This window comes from Pleurodeles waltl, unplaced genomic scaffold (assembly GCF_031143425.1).
Source record: "Pleurodeles waltl isolate 20211129_DDA unplaced genomic scaffold, aPleWal1.hap1.20221129 scaffold_59, whole genome shotgun sequence".
NCBI lineage: Eukaryota > Metazoa > Chordata > Amphibia > Caudata > Salamandridae > Pleurodeles > Pleurodeles waltl.
The window spans coordinates 662,549-686,553 of record NW_027150301.1 but is presented as its reverse complement, the minus strand read 5'-3'; the positions used below and the strand labels follow the sequence as shown (position 1 = coordinate 686,553).

At 46.9% G+C, this 24,005-nt stretch overlaps 1 protein-coding gene across 1 annotated transcript in view; it reads left to right on the top strand.

Annotated features, from left to right (window-relative positions):
* The window catches only part of LOC138278804 (E3 ubiquitin-protein ligase TRIM11-like), a 317,121-nt gene that overhangs the window by 20,322 nt on the left and 272,794 nt on the right, over positions 1–24,005 (top strand). The window contains exon 2 of the mRNA XM_069219317.1: positions 22,714–22,809. Coding sequence (XP_069075418.1) covers positions 22,714–22,809 — 96 coding nt within the window. The remainder of the gene's footprint in view (positions 1–22,713; positions 22,810–24,005) is intronic.

The following is a 24,005-nucleotide window of genomic DNA, read 5'->3' as shown; positions in this document are numbered from 1 at the left end:
ACCCCTTTATGTGGTGCCACTCTGTAAGCAAAGAGCAGGCAATGTTCTCCACTCCAGAGGGCAAGAGGGCCACTACCAGTTTAAAGTAATGCCCTTGGGATTAAAAAATGCCTCTTTCACCGTTCAGAGGCTAGTGAACCAGGTTTTGTCTAGTATGGAGGCCTTCAGTGCTGCCTACTTGGATAACATAGCTGTTTTCAGTAGCAACTGAAAGGACCACCCTTCTCACCTGCAGGAATTGCTTCAGACTCTGTGGAAAGCAGGCCTGACTATCAAGTCCAGTAGAAGCTATATAGGCCCAGGGTCTGTGGTGTACTTAGGACACCTGATGGGCAGGGGTAAGGTGTAGCCCCTCCAGGCCAATATAGAAACCATCATGGCATGGGAGCTCCCAAAAATCCAAACTGAGATGAGTGCCTTCTTGGGCCCCAGAAACAGGAGGTTTGTCAACGGATATGGCACCATTGTTGCCCCCTTTACTGAGCTGACTTCTTAGAAGCAACCCAGAATGGTTTTCTGGACAGAGGCGTGCCGGAAAGCCTTTGGCTTCCTAAAGCAGGCCATGTGCATAGCCCCTCTGCTCAAGGTCCCTGACATTTCCAGGGAATTCATTGTACAGATGGATGCCTCCTAGCATGGCAGAGGGGCAGTTCTTTCACAGCTAAATGAGGAGGGCCTAGACCAATCTATAGCTTTCATCTCTATGAGGTTACTTCCCAGGGAACAAAGGTGGGATGTATTGAAAGGGAATCCTTTGCTTTGGCCTGGTCATTGAAGAAGCTGAGACCATTGGTGTTTGGTACTCACTTCTGGATTCAGACAGACCACAGACCCCTCAGCTGGTAGATGCGAATGAGGGGTGAAAATCCAAAATTGCTGAGGTGGTCCATCTCTCTACAAGGAATAGACTTTACGGTGGAACATCTAACTGGGGTAAACCACGCCAATGCTGATGGTCTCTCCAGATTATTTGCCTTAGGGAAGACAACTCTCAGGGGGTAGCTCTCCCCATTGTCAGCTGGGGGGACACGTGTTAGACCTGTCAGCCTTAGAGTGTTCCCCCAAACGTTTTGCCTGCTTGCTTCTAATTTTGCTGAATATGTTTTTGTTGGCCTTAGGGGTCTGTGCAATTTACCACTGCTAACCAGTGAGTAAGTGCTTGTGCTCACTCTTCTAAACAGGGTTTGATTGGTATATACCTAATTGACATATTTAATTTACTTGTAAGTCCCTTATAAAGTGGTATACCATATAACCAGGCCTGTAAATTAAATAATAATAGTGAGCCTGCAGCACTTGTTGTACCAACCACCTAAGTAGCACTCCAAAACGTGTCTCAAGCCTCCCATTCCACTGTCATGTCGACATATCATTTTAAACCACTTTCCAAGCCTTAAACTCCCATTTTATTACTTATAAATCACCCCTAAGGTAGGCCCTCAGTAGCCCGTAGAGCAGAGTCCTGTATAAATGAAAGGTAGGACATTTACTTTTAAGTTTGTCATGTCCTGGTAGTGAAAAACTCTCAAATACATTTTTCACTACTGTGAGGCCTACTCCTATTATAGGATAACACTGGTGATTCCTTATTACATTTAATGAGCAGAAATTCCTAATTGAGAGGGAGTAGATCCGTCATGTTTGGTACCTATGGACCTGTAAAGATAAATCCTTTTTAATCGCAAAGTTGGATTTACTATTACAACTTTAAAAATTCCACATTTAGACTACTGGTATTTTCTGCTCCTAGCCTATTGTGCCTGCAGCCAGTGTATTATTGCCTGTCTGGGTTGGGTGAGAGCCAAACACAATGAGAGCTTAGGTGTGACTTGGTCAGCCCAGCCTTGATAGGGCATCCTGGCAGGATGGGAGGGAGGGGCTGGACACAGCCTCACACTTACACTTGAATAGACCTTTTCCTGTCCCCCACACAATGGGCTGCAGACCCCTGTGTAGTGAGTCTGGAGCTAGGGGAGGAAGATAGGACCTCTGTGCACTTCAAAACCCTTCTTTGAAGTCTCCTCCACTTCAAAGGCACCCCTGTGTATAAGAGCTGGACCTCAGACCCTACCATTTCAGTGTACTTTTGGAACTGTGAATAACCTGCAAGGAAGCAGGGCTGCTGTGTTTTTGAAGGACTGCCACTCTGCTGGACTGATTTCCTGTTGTGCTGACCTGCTGCATGCTGCCCTCCTTGTCTGGGTGAGATGGACTGGACCCACATCTCCGAAACCCAGAACCAGAGTGACTTCAAAGGTGAGCTGACTGGTCTCTTGATCTGAAGTCTCAGGGACATAGTAGACTTCCATTCCATCTGCTCTTGCACCTGGACTCTGCCATCTGTAAATCTGGCCTACCAAGTGGTGCCAACCCAGTACTGGATCCTTGGAATTGGGTTTAAAGTGCTGCTCCTGCAGAATCCACACATCGCTGTCAATGCACAGCTCGGAAGTGAAGCATCCCCAACACTGTGGACACATCGTTGTCCTTGCAAGAATCGACAACTGCGCATAACCGCTACTGCGCATCGACCTCTTGCGGACACATCATCACCGTTACATGAATCAGCACAAATGCATCGCCTTCACTGTGTGGACCTTTGTAAATGTTTTGCCTCACCTGCATCCTGCATCTCGTCATTGTCGACGCAACAAAGTACTTTCTCATTGTCCCAATCATGGTCCCTGTATCTGACCCATGCTCCATCACAGTTGGCCTGAAATTTTGACTTTGTCCTGGTCCAGTGTGACCAGATACCCCAAATAGGCATTTTACTACCTTTGAACCAGGAAGGGGAGGGTGTTGTATAGATATTTTAGCAATGCTTTTTACACACATTATTTTAGCAACTAAGGCTGCCACTTGTGCCCTTTAGCCCAGTTACATTTTATTCAGCTTCATTTTATTTTTCCAGCACAGTTCTCATTTGCGGTATAGTTTAATTGTTTTTATCTAGTTGCTCTTTCATCTAGAAAAGCATTGAGTCTTTAGCAAGACATTCTTTTCACTTTGTGCTTTCCTCAAGGCTGCAGCAAGAGAGGGTTGCCGGCAAAGTGGTATGCTGTGTCACCAACATTCACAGAAACATACACATTCTTACGTGGGGATATTTTCTCAGAACATCAGCTGTTTTATTATAAAAACACTTCCCTGTCTCATACACATTAGAGGGAGACTTCAGCCAGATGACCACAACCACATGCTGACTACGGATTGCCTTCGGTACAGCTGCTTGCTTAGATTACCGGGTCCCTTGCCTACATGGGGATGATGTCTTTCTAGACAACAGGCTTCCTTGCTCAAGTATGGAGGGTGATGTCTTCCCAGGGGGGAAACCTGATGAGTGTATTAGGGCTTATCACACTGTGCTCTAACATAGCTTAGGTAGAACCCACATATATTATGTCTAGTGACAGTATGGTGGGACATTTCCTGTGTTTCACTCTTCTTGTCACCATTTTGCTTTCAGCGTGTTATATCGTCCTAGTTATTACAATTCATGCCCCTGGGTTACGCACCAACCTTACCCAGTAGAGCACCAGCCTTAAGGCTGCTGTTGCTGATACTGGAGTGAATCCAAACTCTGCAGCCGCAGTAGTGTTCTTAGGGAATTGTTCTCAGCCACATATAATGAGCTGGTTTTAGCAGACCTGCAGAGCTCTACCCAATAAAGTGCTGAGGCCACTCCCTTCTGGGTATATATTTGCAGAATGAATACTATGCTTCTAGCACCTCCTTGTGCCTGCACTTCAATGCTGCCCCAGCCACTTGCTTTAGAACTATAGATGTCTTCCTTACATTGCTACCCCAGTGCAGGTTAGCTACAAACTGTATACCCAAGTAGTCAAAATGCTTAAAAATGTATTTTTTTATTTTTATAAATCTTTTAACTAAGCCAATGCTCAGCGTACAATGCATGATTCAGATAATACAAAATATGTTCATGACAGCCGAGTCACCTGGTATCAATAACAATTAACAATGTAAGTTTTCAGAGGCACAGGGAACTCTTCAAATTGCTGCCCAGTCAATGTGGCAACCCCCCTCGTCTCCCCGCCCAAGGGGCCTCCTCACTCCTCTCCCTCAGTTAGCTTTCTGAGTCTCTGTATGTCAACCCCATGACCATATTTTCGCATATTTTTTTGGGCAGCCACATCTCAGGTAGACAACTTGCTCCACCCGCTGGGGCACCAATCAGGGATCCCTGGTGACCCATTCGCCCCCCCCCCCAATCGCAATATTTTGCTTGGCCACCCCTGCCCCCACAGTCAGCCAAATTCTCAGATGTTTGGGCCATGTTTCCTCCCTCATAGTGTGTAGTAGGAGCCATCTGGGCTCCAACGATATCTGAAGACCCGTAGCCTTGGACATAATTTGTGTTATCTCCCTCCAGTAGTTCTGTACCATAGGACATTCCCATAGGATGTGAAAAAAGGATCTCACCATCTCACAATCCCTGGCACAACAGTCAGATGTACACCTCCCCAGTCAGTGCAGCTGTGACCTGGAGTAATATGCCCTGTGTAGGATTCTAAGTTGTATTAACCTAAAACCGCCCCTTATGGCGATCTCCCTGGGACTCTGAGTTGCCTCCACCCAGTCATCATCCTCAATCAGCCCAATGTTACCCTCCCATGCTACCCGGAGGTTCTGCAGGTGGTCAGGAGAATTATTGAGTAACTTCCTATATCCCAGGGAGATGGCCTTGGTCGTCATGGATTCTGACAGAAGCCTATTCTCTGGCGGCGCAGACTCTGGGAGTTGCTCCCCCTCAGGGATATGGCATTTCAGTGCATGTCTCATTTGCAAGTATCGAAAACATTCTGAATTGCCCATGCCATACTCTTTTGCCAGGTCTGCAAAAGGTAGGAGCGACCTCCCTCTCCAGATGTCTCCCAAATAATCGATACCAATCAGCTCCCATTGCCTAAATCCATGTATTTTCCCAACCTCACGCAGCAGTCCACTGCTCCAAATAAGTATCTGGCATGTTAGTCTGTCTGTCCAATCAAGAAATTTGCTAGCTTCCTTACACGCTCGTACCACTGGTTGGGTGTGCAGCGGAATTTGTCTCTCACCCTCATCACCATAAATTAGTGACATATATCCCTGATCTCCCATTGCCTTCCTGTCGACCCGATATGCTGAGTCAACCCAGGAGGCGAAAACCCAGTAATTTATTGTTCATAGTTGAGCTGCCCAGTAATATAGGCTCATGCCAGGTACCACCAGCCCCCCTTCGAATGCTCGCTGTTGGAGCTTGGACAGAGAGATATGGGAGCTACCCCCAATCCACAAGAGGCGGCACACTTCACCATTGATTTCCCTGAACAGTTCATGTGGCACCCAATATGGAGTGTTCTGTAAGACATACAATAGGCTTGGGAGGGTCATCTTCTTAAATAAGACTGCCATCCCTATTAGGGATATCGGGAGTCCCCGCCAGTGTGCCACATCCCTCTAGAGTAGCTCCAACTGATGATGCAGATTCTGTCCCAGGAATGCATCAACAGTGCTTAACAATTTCAATAGACGCACCCTTAATCACTGCTTTCCACCTAAGGCTAGGGGACAACCACAGAATCATACTCATCATCTTCTTAATATTGATGATCAATGATGTTTCCTGTGGATTGTGTTTTCTGTACCTGCCATCAGTACTGCGCCATCCACAAATAATTATATTGGAGCCCTCCTAACAACTATGGTGGGAACATCTAACTGCTCTTCTAGGAGGTAATCAACCACATTGCTAAAAAAGTCTAAAAAGTGTTGGCACCAGCACACAGCCTGTTGAACACCCTTTTCAACCGGGAGGGTTATGTACACTCACCAAACCGGCCATATCTCACTCTGGCCTTATTGTCCGAGTTCAAAGCAGCTATGGCCTTAACCAGGGTGACATCAACCCCAAAATACATCAATGATTTCCATAATTTGCCCCTATCAACAGAGTCGTAGGCTGCTTCCAGGTCCATAAAGACCAAGTAAAGTAAGGACTTCCTGACTATCCTAAATGTACATGAGATCATATAGAGGCTGAGGGCTTGGTCAGTGGATCCTATAAGGGACCAAAAGCCGGCTTGCACTTCTGTCATAATACCTTGAGCATCTGCTCATCCCTGCAAGCGATTGAGCAGAACTTTCCCAAGAACCTTCCCTTCTCCATCAAGGAGGGGAACCAGATGATAATTAGCAGGGCAGCCCCAGTCGCCCTTCTTGAAAATCAGAACAAAGCTGGCGGAGTTCCAGGACAAGGGCACAGTGTTCCCAGCAAAAGCTGCATTAAATACTTTGGTGAGAATACTAGCCCAGTAATAAGGCTCCTTGGAATAGAGATTAACAGGCACAAGGTCAGGTCCTTATGCTTCTTCATGGCACCCAGTGCTCTAATCACTTCAGGAATAAATATTTCAATCACACCGAGGCAAAGAGGTGGAGTATCTTGCACCAGCATGGGGTGCAGTGGGCCATCAAGACTAGTAATATATAAGGTACTGAAAATGGTGAAACCACATGGGTGGGCCTATACAGGTCTCTACAATATTTGCCACCACCTTCCTTGTTACAAGTTCCCATAATTTTTTAGTATTGTTCTCAGCTGTGGCCTCCCTTAGTTTTGCCCATAGTTCCTTCTGAAACAACAATTTCTTAGCGGTTAACAAGCACTTCTACTCTCTCCTGCAGTCGCTAAATATTTCTTCACTTTGACGGCTGCAGTGGCGCGCACTGGGGCATATGAGACAACTCTTTTCATCCTCGCACAGTCCACATCGTACCAACCATTCCATCCTACCCGTCTCCCACCATTAGTGCCAGCTGCTTAGGGCACTACAGGCCTTGGCCATAAGGACTTCAGCTCACTTACCATCCTATCATATGCAGCTAGAATCAGGACGCTATCACTAATCGGAGCATCGATGATTAGTGCCATGCCTGGCCACCATATACTCAAGCTGTGGAAGTTCTAACAAGTACTTCTCGCTGTTCCATCTTATTAGTCTCCTACAGTTGGACGGAACAGTCTTGTGCCAATAATTCCCCTCAATTCATCTTTTCACGCATTTGTCACCCACCGTGTACATCTTCATGTTAAGGACATTCGGATTGTGGTCACTCTCCACTCTGCTGATCACAGCCATATCACACACACTCTCCCAAGCCTGTGCATTAATGATTACATAGTCAAGTACCGGTGAGCTTCTCCCGTTATCGAAAGTTGCCTCTTCAGCACTATCTGAAATAAAGCGACCATTGGCAAAGCGGAGTTGACAATTTAACAAAAGGTCAGGAAATGCCTCAGACTTTCTGGTAGATTTAAAACAGCACATAGCTGGCTCAGTAATTTCTAGGCATTGATCTTCCATTGAGGTTTCGCTATTGCTAATGGCATCGGAGGGTTGCGTATTAAAATCTCTGCAGATCACCATCAAATTCTTTCCTCTCTTACCCACCCTGGCCAGTTTGCCATCATTTGCAGCCCCTCTAGCACTTCCAGCATATGTAGAACAGTTATTCTGTAGCGCTTGGACCTCCAGGGGCCAACCTGGTGGGATATACACATTCAGAATATCAACCACCCCCGCCAGATGGCCCCCAAACCGGAGCCTCACATGCTGGACATTGGATGACAGTGACAAAGATGGTAGGTCTACTTGCTCCAGTTTACAATTTAATCTACATGATACCCATACTGCGAGCCCTCAAGATGGGCGTCCTTGAGCGGGTGGCCAAAGTATTGCACAAACTTCATTGAGGGTCCAGGTTTTTTGGAAGCAGCAGATATCATATAGACCAATGAATTAGACCAGTCGCTGTGCTCCATTTTGTTAGCTGCTCCTGCTATAGTCCACAAAAGAATTTGCATACATTCCCCACCAACGTTATCACAAGCACAAAAGTGTATACTGGGGCAGTGGCAGAGTGGTGGGGGGAAAATCCTTCTTTACTCAGTCAGATCCTACTCTTGGGATGCTCTTGAATATGTAGCCAATGCTACCGCTGTCGAGACCAATCCTCTGAGTCATTTTCTTTCTTCTTCTGACCAAATTTAAGAATCCTAATTTCCCTGCTGTTTTTGCTTGTAGTGATGGACAGATTCTCATGTGCTGTGCTGCCTACAGCTGGAAGCACCCTCATTGCTCCCACTGCTGCAGGATTGAATCCATAAGGGCTGTCAGTGCCTACCATGCCCATATATTGCCTGTCCTGTCCATCTGGGAGTGCTTCCTCTTGGTTGAAATCTGAACAAGGTAACACATTGACCCCCATTATATAGAAGCAGTGTATTTGGCTGAGGACCAGTCTGGTAATACCGGGCAGTGCGACTTTGGTGAAGGGGCAGGGAGCGGCAGGGAGATCTGGAAATGTGGCAGCGTGAGTAGACCTCCCTCCTTGATCTCGCCGCTGTTGCTTATACTCCAGCCTCACTAATTTCATGTCACCAGATGAGATCACTCTCAGCTTGGGAACTGCACAGAAGAGAGATAACAGCCTCGACCTATCTAGGGGATGGTTAAGCCCAGCCTCTGGGAAAGATTGATAAATTCTAGGCAGCGACCAGCTTTTCTTCTGTCAGAAAGAACACCAACGGGGCCAGGTATAGGATCTTTGTGTGAGCCATAATGCTCCTCATTGTCTCTCTGGTTAACCGGTATTGGTGCAGTGAATGGCGGAGCATAAGGATTAAGGCTAGGGGGCATCTCAGGTTCCTTGGTGGCACCCGCACCCCACGCTTAAATTGAAAAGTCGCTGTGCCCGGTGAGGGAGACATGGCACTGCATGTCTTAGCTACCCAGCTTGTGCAGAGCCTCTCGGACATTCTTTTCCTGGAACAGTTTTGCTTCTTGGGCATCCTTGCCCTTTTAGAATGCGCTAAATGAATGACCTCTTCAGCTGAGTTTCCTGGGCTTCGGCCGCCCTCGCAGTGTGGGGTTAGGTGGATTTCGAGGGCCCCCATGTCATCCGAGTTACTCGCATCTCGCTTTGGGACTTCAGCCGGAAGGGGGGAGTCAGAGTTTCAGGTATCTGTACTCTCCTCAGCTGGTGGATCCTTCTGGCTAGCATTTACAATCATCCCATTGGTAGCTCGTCCCTTAGAATTGGAGAACAGCCATTTCATTTAATATACTGGAAAGGATGTGTCACCCCTCAGCTTTTTAGTTGTTTTTCCCTTCGAATTGCTGCCCGCCAGACCAGTGATATTGCTTGTGTTTTCTCTGTCCCTGTGCTCTAGTCCAGTACTCCTTGGGTTGCGCAATGCTTTGCCAGTTTTGCCTGGTACTTTGCCTGGCGCCCCATGTCCCACCTCTGTCTTATTTGCACTACCATCCGTGGCCCAGTTAGGTTTCGCAGTGGTGTTGTCTGAGATGCTGGGTTGGTGCTTGACTATGGTCAGATGGTCCCCTGCAGGGGAAGTGACCTTTCCACCCTCTCCGCAGCTGCAGTCACAGTCAGCTCCAAGAGCGCTTGTAGTCTCATCAGTTTGTGTTTGAGTTTGGATTTGCATTTCGGTTTTTATCTGGGCGGAGGTTCCAGATGGTGCCTTTCTGTTGAGTGTCGGGATTTTCGACTCACTGTGGTCATCCAACTAGGGGGCCGCATCGAGGTACCTTTCATCTGGGGCTGGGGCCTGTAATATCATGGTAAACAATGACTCAATATGACTCAACAAGACGCCAGTTTCTCACACCTCAGTGTTAATGAATTAAATCCTGTCCACGTCATCTGACTGTGCATGGTAAATGTAAGAGCCAGCTGCAAGGTTTTCTAATTTAAACCAAGCAAACTATATGGAGGCTGTTACAAGAGCAGCTGCAGCAGAATAATGTAAACAGCCTCCTTATAGTTTTGGGTTAGAAGAAGGAAGGAGACCCATTCTTCTGGCATATAATTACTTAAAGAAAATAAAAATCATTAGTGGACATGGATTTTTATTATATATACAAAAGACTTACTTTTTATAAGATCATCATATTCCTGCCGTTTAGTAAACCACTTGAAACTGGGTGGCCATAACCTACAGTCCTCATGGGCGTCGGCATTCACCAGTTATTATTTACTATTACACCTTTGGGCTGCAGATCTGACCTTGTCCCAGGAAAAATACTTTCTGGGCTCCAGTCCATCTGTCTGAGCAACGTCCATCAAAGGAAGTTGATGCTTCTTAAAGGAAAGCTGCAAGAAAGTGGCATCCTGCCTCCTGGTTTGGAATGAATCTCTCCATGATCCCTGTTAGGTTAATGATGCATTGGTCAGCTGCATTCAATGGCTTAGGGCTGGTCCCCTGCCAGAGCTGCAGTTTTTCAGATGCGCACAACATGGCGTGGACGGGATACACATGCACATTCACTTTCATTCATTCATTCACACACATGCGCGCGCACACACATCCATTCACAACACTCATTGCCAAATATGCAAACATACATGCATGCACCAAACATTCATAAAAAAAAAAACACACATACACACACACTTTCCTGAAGCTCAGCCTCAGAGGTCCCAGGAAGATCCTGGTGCAGCAGTACCAGCTCGTCACAGAGTGGGGTGGGGTCAGTGAGGCTGCTGCCCCCACCACACTCTGTGACAAGGTGTTACTGATTAACACTCGGCCCTCGGTGCTTCAGGGCTTAAAACTGATGCACCCAGGTCGGAGTCAATGAGCGTTGCTACTCCTCATCACTGAGGGGGAGGGCCTCGAGGACCTTTGCTGAGCTGAGGAGGTCACACCCACAGGAGCTGCAACCTCCTCAGCCCAGCAAAGTTCAGCTCAGGCAGCCAGGAGTCTGTGCAAATAGCGCATGTCCGGCTCCTGGCTGCCTGACCTGAACATGAAGAGTGTCTGGCAGACTGACCTTTGCTCACCCTGACAGACACTCTTCATGAGGGGCAAAAGGTGAGGGGCGTGGCCCCTCAGCCTCAATTGACAGACTGCAGCTGATCTTTACTGTCACTGACCACACACATCTCACTGTCCACCTCTCCTGTGACTGGTTAATGAACAATGTCCACCTCTGCCATAAGTGTCTCCCTCTCCTGTAAAGTGTCCTCCTTTCCTGCCACTGCAAAGACCCCATGACTGCCTGCTTCGTTCATCATTGCCCACCCATCACATCAGTGACCATTTTCCATCAATGCCCACTTCCTATCAGTGTCCACCTTTCCTGCCACTGTCTGGCCCTCCATCCTGACCCACATCCTCCATCAATGGCCATGTCTCTTGGCAATGCCTTCCTATTCTGTTCACATCATACTGTCACTAGCTCCTTCTGTCAAAGCCCAACTCTCCTGTCCCACCTCTGTTCTCAATCATCTCCCCGTAGTTTAACTTGCACTCGTCTGTCGCGCGGTGTACATCACTTTTTCATCTTCCTTCTCTACTGTTGCTTCCACTTAACTACCCTTTCCCTCCTCACCTGCCAGTGCCCACCCTTTTTGCTGCCCTCCATTCTTGGCATTTCCTTTTCCCTATTGCAGCACCCCGTCCAATCAGGACTCAGCAGCTAGTGCCCCTGAAAGCTGGCAGTGCTGGGGTAAGAGACAGTCTTGCAAGTCACTAAGTCCTTTTTAGTGAAACAGGAATCCGGAGGATGAGCTGCCACCTTTGGATTGTTTGCATTAAACTGAATACATGTGTTATACCTTCATTTTGAGCTGCCTTCCTACAGCTCCTGTGTGTCACAGCTCTCTTAGCCCTTGACTCAGCTCTTCAGCAGTCTCCAGAGAGCACGAGAGACCTGTCCCTCAGAATGAGCACAGCTGCCATTAGAAAAGAGGCCTGACACTGCTTAACCGGGCAATGCTGATGATTAACCTATCACTGTCGTTGAGGGAGATACCCCTCTTGGGGGCCTTTTCAGGGGCAGTTGTGCTTGCTCACAATCCAGATTAGTGAAAAAACAAATCCAGTGACATAAATGTTCCTTTGTTGTGGGACTTGCACGCCCCTGGGCATGGCCCCTCCCTTCCTACAGTGACAGGGACTTCTGGGGGGATCACCCACATTTACAAAACCACTGCTGACTGTGATCACACGTTTCATTGGAATAGCTACAGGCACCTCCTTTGATGTAAACAATGTTCCACTTACAGGCACTTACCTGCGGCTCATGCTGAGAGTGTGCAAGGCGTCGTGAGTGACACCTTCACTTTGCATTATGAGACATACTGATTCTATAGCTCAGGAGACTCCTCTGTGCTCCACTATGCAGGGGAGACCTCAATGTGTGGCTTCACAGGCCAGCAGCCCCGAGCCGGCAGCTCACGAGCACCCAACAAAAGGATGTTTGCAAATAAGTTACTGAAACCATCCCACCGCCCCCACCCCCAATACATTGTACTGTGTCAGCACACCACCAGAAGTGTGAACACAACTGTTCCTTGTGTCCCTTCTTAGGTCAGTGTTCCTCCAGAGTTGGGACTCAGCTGCAGTTCATTGGCTGTTCCTCTGTTCAGTGCACTGGGCTGTGCTGGGCACAAGGCAGGGCAGTCACTGGAGCCCACAGGGCCCTTTGTTAGGTGCTCCTTTTAAAACATCCCTGGACATACACAATGCTGATTGCACGTTGGACATCCGTGGGGGCTCACTAGGCGCTGCTTCAGGAGTCTGGCCTTTCAAGTGCCTGGTTTCTAACATAACTTAATACTGGGAGTCTGCATACATGTCTGTGAGAAGGGAAGGCAACAGACAGGAAGAAATTAACAAGGATTTGTGCTATGATCACACAATGTAGACAAGTGGAGAAGCAAATTATTATCTTTTAAGAACAGTCATCAACTTTAACATTTTATCATCTTGGCTTTCTGGGAAATGAGTCATGATGAGAGGGTGGATGCTTTCTTGCTGCAAGGGGGGTCTTGTTAATAACACAACAGAGAGCTCATTGCGTCTTGCTTTGCTACTTTATCTAAATCCGTGTTTGTTTTTGTAGTTGTATTTATTACAAACAAGGACCAAATAGATCTTACACGTACAAAGGGCGCTCCAGAGCTTCACCTAGTAGTTTAATAAGAGAATGCTTAGTCACAAATAGTTGGGAACAACCTAGAATATCATTTAAAGAGACAAATACAAGACATTCCAAGATCCCAGTATTGTAGATAAAATACATGTCAAAAGGAAAATAAAAATAAATGAAGGGGTATAAATGGGATACTTAAAATAGCAGAAACATTTATGTAGGAGCTGTACATGTCATGATTAGCTTATCTCTCCACCCAAGGAAAAAAGTTTAGTGTGAAAATCCTACTTGTAAGTTCAGCTGAGAAATAGCTCGGAAAGTAATTCTTGTGACATATAACCACTTAAAGAAAATAAAAGTTTGAGCAAGCTGTGGCAGTTTAGTGTGAAAAGCTTACTTATAGTTTTTGCTGAGAAAAATACAGGAAATATAACTACTTAGAGCAAATAAGAATCATTAGTTAACATGGATTTGTATTGTATATATCACAAGATTGACTTATATAGGGCTATCATATTTCTGCTATTTAGTAAATACTTGAATCTTGGTTGCCATAATCTCCAGTCCTATAAGCTCCCTGCAGTCAGACAGCTTGGGCTGCAGATCTGACCTTGTTCAAGGGAAACATGCCTCCTGGGATTTAGCCCTTCTGTCTCAGCAACTTCCATCAAAAGAATGCTTTATAGAGGAAAACCAGAAAACATGGGAATGCACTCCTTGATACCTGATTTTAGAAACTTTAGCTACAGGGTGCTAGATTACAAGCTAGAGCATGGGTAAACAACTGAAAAGCAGTCTCAGGTAAATATACAGGTAAATGAAATTGTGTTGGGGTACAAAAAATGTTACAAAGCGTATGTCAATCCCTTAAATAATTTTAGTTCATTATAATTAAATGAAAACTTGAAGTGCATCTGTTATTCGGTCCAATCATCTCCCTCTGTTTTTTTGTACTTCCACTTAGGCAGGCTGCTGGGACAGAAATATCCTGTGTATGGTATATGGGTTTGTTCCCCCTGCCTAAAGTGTCCAAATCTGTTTCCTGGTGTTCTGACTTTTCTATTAGTCCTGGCATCTAACAAATCTAGTGTGTGCACAGAGGACCAGGCCTGCTCCTGACTATGTGAGGTCCAGGACCTGTGCCATGACCTGGAGGGTTACATCAAGTGCACCTTCATAGTGGGAAGAGGACTACTTTTATGTATCACCCAGAACCTTGCACTGACATCGCATATGTATATTGAATCCATCTTGTGAACATGCAATATATGCGTGTGTGTATTAAGGAGACCAGGCATCATGGTTTTGCACAGACAGTCCCGTTTTTTAAAGGACTGTCCCGGTGTCCCAACACTTTTTGAAAAAACAGACGTCTCAGTTTTTGAGAGAGGGTTGGATGAATGTGTACATTAATCACAGAGTTGTGCAGGCTAATGTTTCATCCGGCCCTCTTATCACACCAGAGACCCACCTTAACATTTATAGTCACCTGCTGTGCTGCCTCGCCTTATTAAACAGCACAGCAGGCTTTAATGAGGGGTGAATGAGATCTGCAAAGCCCATAAGGAGGCCTGGGTGGGGGGAGCCACCAGTAGGTAGTTATAGTTAGGACTAGTTTCCAGAGGAAAAGCATTTTTTGACCGGCTCATAACTTTAGTGGTGTTTGACGAATCTTCACAAAATGTTCCCAAAAAAGTGCCCAAAAGTGTTTCCCATGTGAATTCCCATAGGGATTTTGAACACGACTACAGCTCAAACTGCTGGACGGAATTGCACCAGATTTGGCAGCAAAGCAGCTCTTGGTCCGGAAAGCACGCTTTTTAGGGTCGAGCGCAAGCGCTCTAGCCTGCTGTAATTTCTCTGTGGGCTTTTAACCTCGCCCACCGCACACCCTTCAGTTTTGTTGGTTTGTGCGCTTGCCTTTTAAAAATCGCTTGATTTTATTTGTGAAAGGCATGCATATGTCATCGAGCACACTGGCCAACTACTGAACACATACGTGGCTCCATGTTTTCAGAGTGAACTTCTGTTTCATTTTGTGTGCTTTTTCACACTTATGGTGTGGTGCTTTCCATCAGCTCGCTTATGTAAAGCTGTATTACTATTCAATTTCATTTTATGTGGCACTAGAAGTCCGGTTAGGACTTTACAATGCTAATAGCTCTAAGTCGAGCTAATGTGAGACCCATTGCATTGCAAATGCTTGTAATAAATATGTCACCCCTAAAGTAGACCCTAAATAGCCTTAAGGGTATGGTGCAGTGTATTTTAAAAATTGGGCATGTGCCTTTAAGTTTTACATGTCCTAGTAGTGAAAAACCTTTAAATTTGTTTTTAACTACTGAAATGCCTATCTCTCCCATAGGATAACATTGAGCTACTTTACTACATTTAATAAATGATAACTTTTGTTGCAGAACAAGCAGAGATGTCATGCATGGTCTCTAAAAAATTATAATTTAAAATTCTCTTTAAAGGTAAAGTTGGATTTTAAGCCCCACGTATGAAAAAACACTTTTAGGAAGTTGGTATTTTCTTGTCCGAACCATATGCCTGAAACCTGTGTCCTGCATCACATTACGAGATGTTAGCAGCTGGCCTTTGTGTAAATCTCTTAGACAGTATCATAAAGGGAGACTGGGTGTTAGCAGGATGGGCCATCCTGCCAGCATGAGAGGGGCAGAGCTGTTCACAGCCCCAATTACATATCAAAGGAGCTTCCTTAGCACACTGACAAGGAACTTCACAAAAGCATTTTGTTTCAACAGACATCCTTTGAGCAGGTCAAGGAGGAAGGAAATTACAAAGCCATCTGAGGGGGAAAACTCCACAAGCTTTTTCCCCTTTAAAGGTGGCCCCAGCTATAACAAGCATTGGTAGATGCATTAGGTTTTGCCTGTGTGTATAATAATAAGTACTAAAGCAATGCAATAGCATTCAGTACAAAGTTGTGATATTACAATTACAGTATATGCAAAGTCTCTGTATTATTTTTGAATTTGGACATTACCATCCATACCTAACATTACTCATTGACTTGTAAGCTGTATACTGCATCATTCTAGACAAGGTTCTCACGTGTTTCTACTTCTATAGAGTTTTTAAGCGAGTGTGTGCAAATAGTCATTGAGCATTCTTTCAGGAACTCGCACGCCCTTGAAACACATGGACTCTGGTGGCACTTTCTGTGGCTTATTAATCAAACTGTTGATGGTGGATGAGCAAGGAAAAAACAGAACTATTTAAACGTGTAAAATCCAAATATGCAGCCCAATTGTTCTGCTTTGCACATGTCCAGCACATATATAAGAGTGTGGTGGAGATGTTGAACAGATCACCAGCATGACGACTCAGGGAGTGAAAGCCCAGCACTGACACTTCCTGTAATCTGCAGATCATGGGCTCAAATTCATCATTACATGCTTTGTGAGCAGGGTAGAGTTACATAGTCTAATATCTACACTTGTTGTACGAAGCACCATAAAAAGGAAGTGATTCATATTTGAAGCATTAAAAGGTGCCTGACTTTCTGCAGGGCATGAGGGAGATGCTACCAACTGTGCACGGTGAGCCGGTGTTCTCCACTCGCCTGCATGCAGGCTTGCAGTCAGCCATGGCCACTTGCTGCTCACAGCAACAGGACGCTTTACAGAGAAGATTTCATTGCAGCAACAGAAGCGTCTCAGACATGCGGTGGTGCTAGATAACTAGTTCCAAGGCGTCGGAGGCAAGAATGAAAACAAGTGTCTCCGACATGCGGTGGTGCTAGATAGTTAGCGCCAAGGCATCGGAGGCAAGAAAGTGAAAAAACAAGCCGCAGGATGCAAGAATGTGAAAAAACAAGGCGTCTGAGGCAAGAATGTAAAAAAACAAGCCGCAGGATGCAAGAATGTGAAAAAACAAGGCATCGGAGGCAAGAAAGTGAAAAAACAAGGCATCGGAGGCAAGAAAGTGAAAAAACAAGGCATCGGAGGCAAGAAAGTGAAAAAACAAGGCGTCTGAGGCAAGAATGTGAAAAAACAAGGCGTCTGAGGCAAGAAAGTGAAAAAACAAGGCATCGGAGGCAAGAATGTGAAAAAACAAGGCATCGGAGGCAAGAATGTGAAAAAACAAGGCATCGGAGGCAAGAATGTGAAAAAACAAGGCATCGGAGGCAAGAATGTGAAAAAAGAAAAAGGTGCCGATGCAAGAATGTGAAAAAATGCATGCTGACAGGAAGAGATAAATGGTGTTAAGAAGCATGCATGGAATGTGTGCAGCCGGGGAAAGATTACAAAATGTAAATAGTAAACACTGTGCAGCCTTAAGCAAAAATAATAAATGCTGTTTGTGCAGAAAGCAAATTAAAGTAGTTCTACCCATCAAAGCAACGAGCGGCCGATGAGAATGAGTACTTGGCCACACGAGACTGAGAAGAGAAAGGCACATCGGATGGCAGGAAATAGAACCCCTACAACCAATGAAAAGGAGGAAAAGTAAAGCACATGGTCAATAAGAAAGTAAGGCAGGATGTAAGTCCCTTTTAAGATATATTAAATACAATAGATTTCACAAACACAGCGCAAGTGCTGTGCAGATAAAACTTAAAAATAGGGCCCTCAGATCCACTCTGCAGTTCAGTCCTGGACCTGCTGAAAACATGCAGAAGGCCTGCAATGCACTTCAGAGGACGGCCCTACCGCTTGAGGCCTACCTTGCTGCTTGAAGCTAGAACTACCAGAATGAATCCAAGGGCTAGTTGCCTGTTCTGACCGACAGGAACATAACAGACTCCAACCGTTTGAACCCTGTACCTGGACCCTGACAGGTGAGTCCTACCCTCCACATGGTGCCTAACAAGTCCTGGCACCTTGGAGGTGGTGCTAAAGGTGGCCAAATAGGCAAATCTCAAAGTGCTCTGAGAATCGACAGAAGACTGGACCTACTTGCTCACCAATCTGCCTGAGGTGCATCGCCACTTGGACTGACTTTGCGGTAGCTCCTTCTGCATTCTTTTCTGCAACAGCAAATCCTGTTCAGCGGCTCCTCGCAGAAGGGGTATCCGGCCTCATGGAGCCCTTCTCGGCTACAGCCTACAGCTTTTCTCCGCTGTAAATGTTAGACTTCCCAAAGAATGACAAAGTCCAAATGTAGAAATCTTTATTGCAACTTTACCTAGTGCCTTCCCAATGATGACACCTCCTCGAACATCGAGATGCCTTGCCCTGCGGAACTTTACCTTCTCAGACGTTTTCTTCAAATATTCTCCTAAGTTCTACGGTAAGGCGACACAGGGCCAAATCGACCTCGTATATCCGATTCGCGCTCCATTGAAGTTGGCCATAACTTCTGAATTTGTCCTAGCTTTGTATGTCTAGGCACTTTAAGCTTCTAGGTGCTAGTTTTCATCAAAACCTGTAAAATGTCATAACTCTGGTTCCGCTGATTTCTATTTAAATCATTTTGGTACCATTTTATTTAATACATTTTATTCTGTTTTTCTAAATTGGTGTGGGAGTTCTCTTGTGTTGTATTTTTACTTTATTACTGTTTATGTACAGCATAAATAATGTACAGTTAAGCCTGGCTGCTTTTGTGCCAAGATACCATAGGATTAAGCACAGGTTAGTTTGTATTTGCTTGAGGCTTTACCCTGACAAGGATGATGGCTGATGCTTTAAGAGGGTTAACAACCCCACTAAACCAAAAACCCTATTTTTCACAATCCCATCTCAGTCCACGCCTGCTTGTGGCCCTGCTCCTCTTCCTTTATTCACCCCTCAATGGCCCCCTCTGTAGATGCCTCCTCATCAACCCACTCCTCTCTTCCCTCTCACCTCTCCCCCCGTCAGTACATGTCTATTCATCACCCTCCTCCTATCACTCACCTTCCTCCTCATCCTCCTGCTCCATCATTCTCCTTCCTCAGACTCCTCCTCCATCCTCCTCCATCCACCCGTCACGCCATCTTCATCCCCTTCTCTACCACACCCGTCCCCATCTCCTCTTCTCTAGTCCCCCCTCTGCCTTAACATTTCTTCTCTTCCCTTCAACTCACTCCTTTACTCTTACCTTATCCGCCTCTTTGCTTTGCCTCACCATTCTTTTTGTTTCCTTTTGTTTCCCTTGCTCTTGTCGTTTCTACCCTCACGCCCTCCATTCCCCCTCTTTGTGCCCCATCAACCCCTCCTCTCGCTGGGATTCTAGAATGTTTAATCCTCTCCTCTACCTCCTGGTGCCACACTTAATCCTCTCCTTTGCCTCCTGGTGCCACACTTAATCCTCTCCTCTGCCTCCTGGTGCCACACTTAATCCTCTCCTCTGCCTCCTGGTGCCACACTTATACCAACCCTGGCCCTGGTGCTTTCAGGACACTTGATGACAGGATGAGATGAAATTCACACCTGTGAGTTACTCAATAGCTACTGTCACTAGTGGGCTCAGTAAGTGATGAGCTCCATCTTTCCAAACGCCTCAAAACATCTAATTTTTTGGAAGTTCCTGTGAGTATTTGGAGATCTTGTAGTGCTGTTCTGGGTTCTAAACCGATGGAGGCCCAAGAGCACACGGTATGTCTGTGAGTGCGCTGCATTTTCCTTGTCACAGACCCTGCATGCAGCGGGTGCATGTCACGCTTTTTCGCTGTGGGTGTTGATTCAATGTGAGGGGGCACTCCGTGAGACCGGCGTCTGTTCCCTTTTGCACACAGGCTGTTATCCGCTCTCTTTCTCTGGCTGCCTGTTCTATGCAGAAGACCCTGCATCAGGCTGCTGCCTGTTCATTGCCACAGACCGTGCTTAGGGCCCATGCCTGCTCTCTCGCTCTGGCTTCCGTTCACTGTCACACACTGTAAGAGGTTGGTGCCTGCTTTCTTCCTGTGGCTTCCTGTTACTTTCTGTTTTTATGAGGCTGCTGCCTGCTCTTTCACTCGCTGCCTGCTCCCAGCTGCTGGCCCTGTACCAGGATAGTGTTTGCTCTCCCATTTAGGCTGCCGGTTCCCTAGTGCAGAGACTGTGAGGGACTGCCTGTCCCACACTGTAGCCCTCACAGAAGGCTCCTGTAGAGAGAAAGTCCTTATGCCCTGTGCCACCCTGTGACAGACCCTGCATGGGCTGGCATCTGTTCCTGTGGCAGGCCCTGTAAGGGTGCCTGCTCTCTTGCTGCCTGCTCGCTCTGGACATGTCTGCCTCTTCCCTGACACAGACACTGTACGCTACTGGTGTCTGCTCTCTCTGGTATGACTGCCTCTTCCCTGGCACAGACACTGTATGCTGCTGGTGTCTGCTCTCTCTGGTTATGACTTCCAGTACTGGGGCACAGACAGTGTATAATGCTGGTGTCTGCTCTCTCTGATATGAGTGCCTCTTCTGGGGCACAGACACTGTATGCTGCTGGTGTTTCCTCTCTCTGGTTACGATTGCCTATTCTGCGGCACAGACAGTGTATGCTGCTGGAGTCTGCTCTCTGATATGACTGCCAGTACTGGGGCACAGACACTGTATGCTGCTGTTGTCTGCTCTCTCTGGTATGACTGACGGTACTGGGACACATACACTGTACGCTGTTGGTGTCTGCTCACTCTGTTTATGACCGTCTGTTCTGGGGCACAGACACTGTATGCTGCTGGTGTCTGATCTCTCTGGTTATGACTGCCAGTACTGGGGCACAGACACTGTATGCCGCTGTTGTCTGCTCTCTCCGGTAATGACTGCCAGTACTGGGGCACAGACACTGTATGCTGCTGGTGTCTGCTCTCTCTAGTATGTCTGCTTCTTTCCTGACAAAGACACTGTATGCTGCTGGTGTCTGCTTTCTCTCGTATGACTGCCAGTACTGGGGCACAAACACTGTATAATGCTGGTGTTTGCTCTCTCTGGTTATGACTGCCAGTACTTGGGCACAGACACTGTATGCCGCTGGTGTCTGCTCTCTCTGGTATGACTGCCAGTACTGGGGCACAGACAGTGTATGCTGCAGGTGTCTGCTCTCTCTGGTATGACTGCCAGTACTGGGGCACAGCCACTGTATAATGCTGGTGTCTGCTCTCTCTGGTTATGACTGCCAGGACTGGGGCACAGACACTGTATAATGCTGGTGTCTTCTCTCTCTGGTTATGACTGCCAGTACTGGTGCACAGACCCTGTATAAAGCTGGTGTCTGATCTCTCTGGTTATGACTGCCAGTACTGGAGCACAGACACTGTGGGGGTTATTCCAACTTTGGAGGAGGTGGTAATCCGTCCCAAAAGTGACGGTTATACCACCAGCCGTATTACAAGTTCCATAGGATATAATGGACTCGTAATACGGCTGGTGGTAAATCCGTCACTTTACCGTCACTTTTGGGACGGATTACCACCTCCTCCAAAGTTGGAATAACCCCCTGTATGCTGCTGGTGTCTGCTCTCTCTGGTTAAGACTGTCTGTTCTGGGGCACAGACACTGTATGCTGCTGGTGTCTGCTCTCTTTGGTATGACTGCCTGGTCTGGGGCACAGACACTGTATGTGCTGGAGTCTGGTCTCTCCCGTTATGACTGCCAGTACTGGGGCACAGACACTGTATGCTGCTGGTGTCTGCTCTCTCTGGTATGTCTGCCTCTTCCCTGACAAAGACACTGTATGCTGCTGGTGTCTGCTTTCTCTGGTGTGACTGCCAGTATTGGGGCACAGACACTGTATGCTGCTGGTGTCTGCTCTCTCTGGTTATGGCTGCCAGCACTGGGGCACAAACACTGTATGCTGCTGGTGTCTGCTGTCTCTGGTACTGGGGCACAGATAGTGTATGCTGCTGGTGTCTGCTGTCTCTGGTATGACTGCCAGGACTGGGGCAGAGACACTGTATAATGCTGGTGTCTGCTCTCTCTGGCTATAACTGTCAGTACTGGGGCACAGACACTGTATGCTGCTGGTGTCTACTCTCTCTGCTATGACTGTCAGTACTGGGGCACAGACACTGTATGCTGCTGGTGTCTGCTCTCTTTGGTATGACTGCCTGGTCTGGGCCACAGACACTGTATAATCCTGGTGTCTGCTCTCTCTGGTTACGATTGCCTGTTCTGTGGCACAGACACTGTGCGGGCTGGTGTCTGCTCTCTCCGGTTATGACTGCCAGTACTGGGACACAGACACTGTATGATGCTGGTGTCTGCTCTTGGTGGGGCTGGCGCCTGTTCCGTCTCACAGACCCTCCAAGGGCTGCAGCCTGCATCTCACAGACCGGTGCCTGCTCTTGGTGGAGCGGGCGTCTGTTCCCTCTCTCGTTGCCTTTGTCCCTGTATAGAAGTGACTGCTCTGTACTGCGAGGTGATGGTGACAGACAGACAGATTCCAGACTAGAAACCTGCAAGTAGAGGGGAGTCAAGTATTGGGGAAGTGGCTTGTGGCATATTCAGGACCAATCTAGATATCTGATCCTGTTCTTACACGTTGCTTAAGGCTGTTCTGGCATTTTAATATGGAATTAAGTGCCCTGGAAACCTCCGTCTGGATGTTTTCCTGGTGCCTGTGATCTGGAAACACGTGGCCTATACTCACAATCTGAACTTCACATGAGCACATCTGTGGCTTGGCTTAGTGTGGCTGTAGCTTCCAGGTTGATAACCTGTGGCTAAAGCTTATAATCAAGATATGTGTGACTGGTGATTAAACTGTGAATGTGTGGCTGGGACTTACTTTCTGCATATGTCTGGATGATCACGTGATGATTATTATTGTATGAACAACTTCACTTTACAAATCAACAGTTGTCACTTTTGTACATTGCTCTCTGCAGAAGAAGCTCCAGGACTGGCTGTGGCATCTGAGGAAAGAGATGGGACACAAGCTGGAGTCTAAACTCAAGGAAGAGGAACAATATAACACCATGAGGGTGAGTGGCAGCCGGGAGTCATGTGCAGTTAAAGATTTATCATTCTGTATGTGCAGGTTTGTACTTGCGCCTGTCTAGGTCAGAGAAGCAGAGACGCCACTGGTTCACCCTTCAGCCTGGGTCATGCCTCTACCAGGTGAATATACTGGGTGGAGAGTCACTGTCCGGGGGCTTAGGAACCCAGATCTTTCCAAGAGTCTTCCTGAAAGAATCAAAAACAAGCATTACCCTCCCAAACTTTGCGTAGTAATCACATACCTACATGGTCCGTGTCAGAGTGAGTATGCATGAACCGTAGGCATCTCTCTGTAAGTGTGTGCATGTGTCTGTTGGTGTGTTTGTGTGTGAATGATCAATCAATCAGTCAGGTGTTTTTTGTATAGTGCGGCTTGTCACCCAGGTGTTTGTTGCAGGTGGCTGTCGTTAAAGTTAGGTTTTCAGTCCCTTTCTAAAGTGGGTCAGTGAGGGTGCGGTGCGGAGATGGAGTTGGACCCCCAACGAAGCCATGGCGTCCCTGAATGCCCATTAGGCAAAAGCAGGGCCCTGGTCCGATTGGAAAGCCGCAACCGCATATGTACCAATAAAGACTCGCAAATCTTTAATAACAGTCTGAGCGTCAGCCAAGCGTTGTGGCCACACCCATAAAAATCTGGAGCACGAATCAACAGCGACTAAAATATACTTGTATGCACTGTCCGGTGTTAGGGGACCACAGTGGTCCAGGTACACACATTGTAATGGTTTGTTTTAAATTAGGAGGGGTGTCTGCAGTGGGCGTTTTGCAGTGGAAACTTCAATTTGTTGACAGATGTCACTACAAAGGACATACTGCTTGGTCTCTTTATAGAGACCTGGCCACCAATAACGGGCCTGCAAGATAGAAATCGTAGCCGCCACACCAGCATGGGCAGAAGCCGCCCCCTCGTGTGCGGCTTTAATCAATTGTGATCTTTTATCTCTATTGGGAATGTCCCGTCCACCTACACCTGGTATATTAACTTCAGCGGTCAGCATACCTCCCATATGGGAGGAATATTTGTTAGGAAATCCTTCAGGATAGGGCGTACCATCAGCCGTAGCTGTCACAGCGGCCCAAATGTCTGCGTCCGGTTTTGAACTCAAACGAGTCACTGCAGCCACAGCAGCCACAGCCACTGCTGACTTTGCTGCTTCATCAGCCAATGCATTTCCAGCAA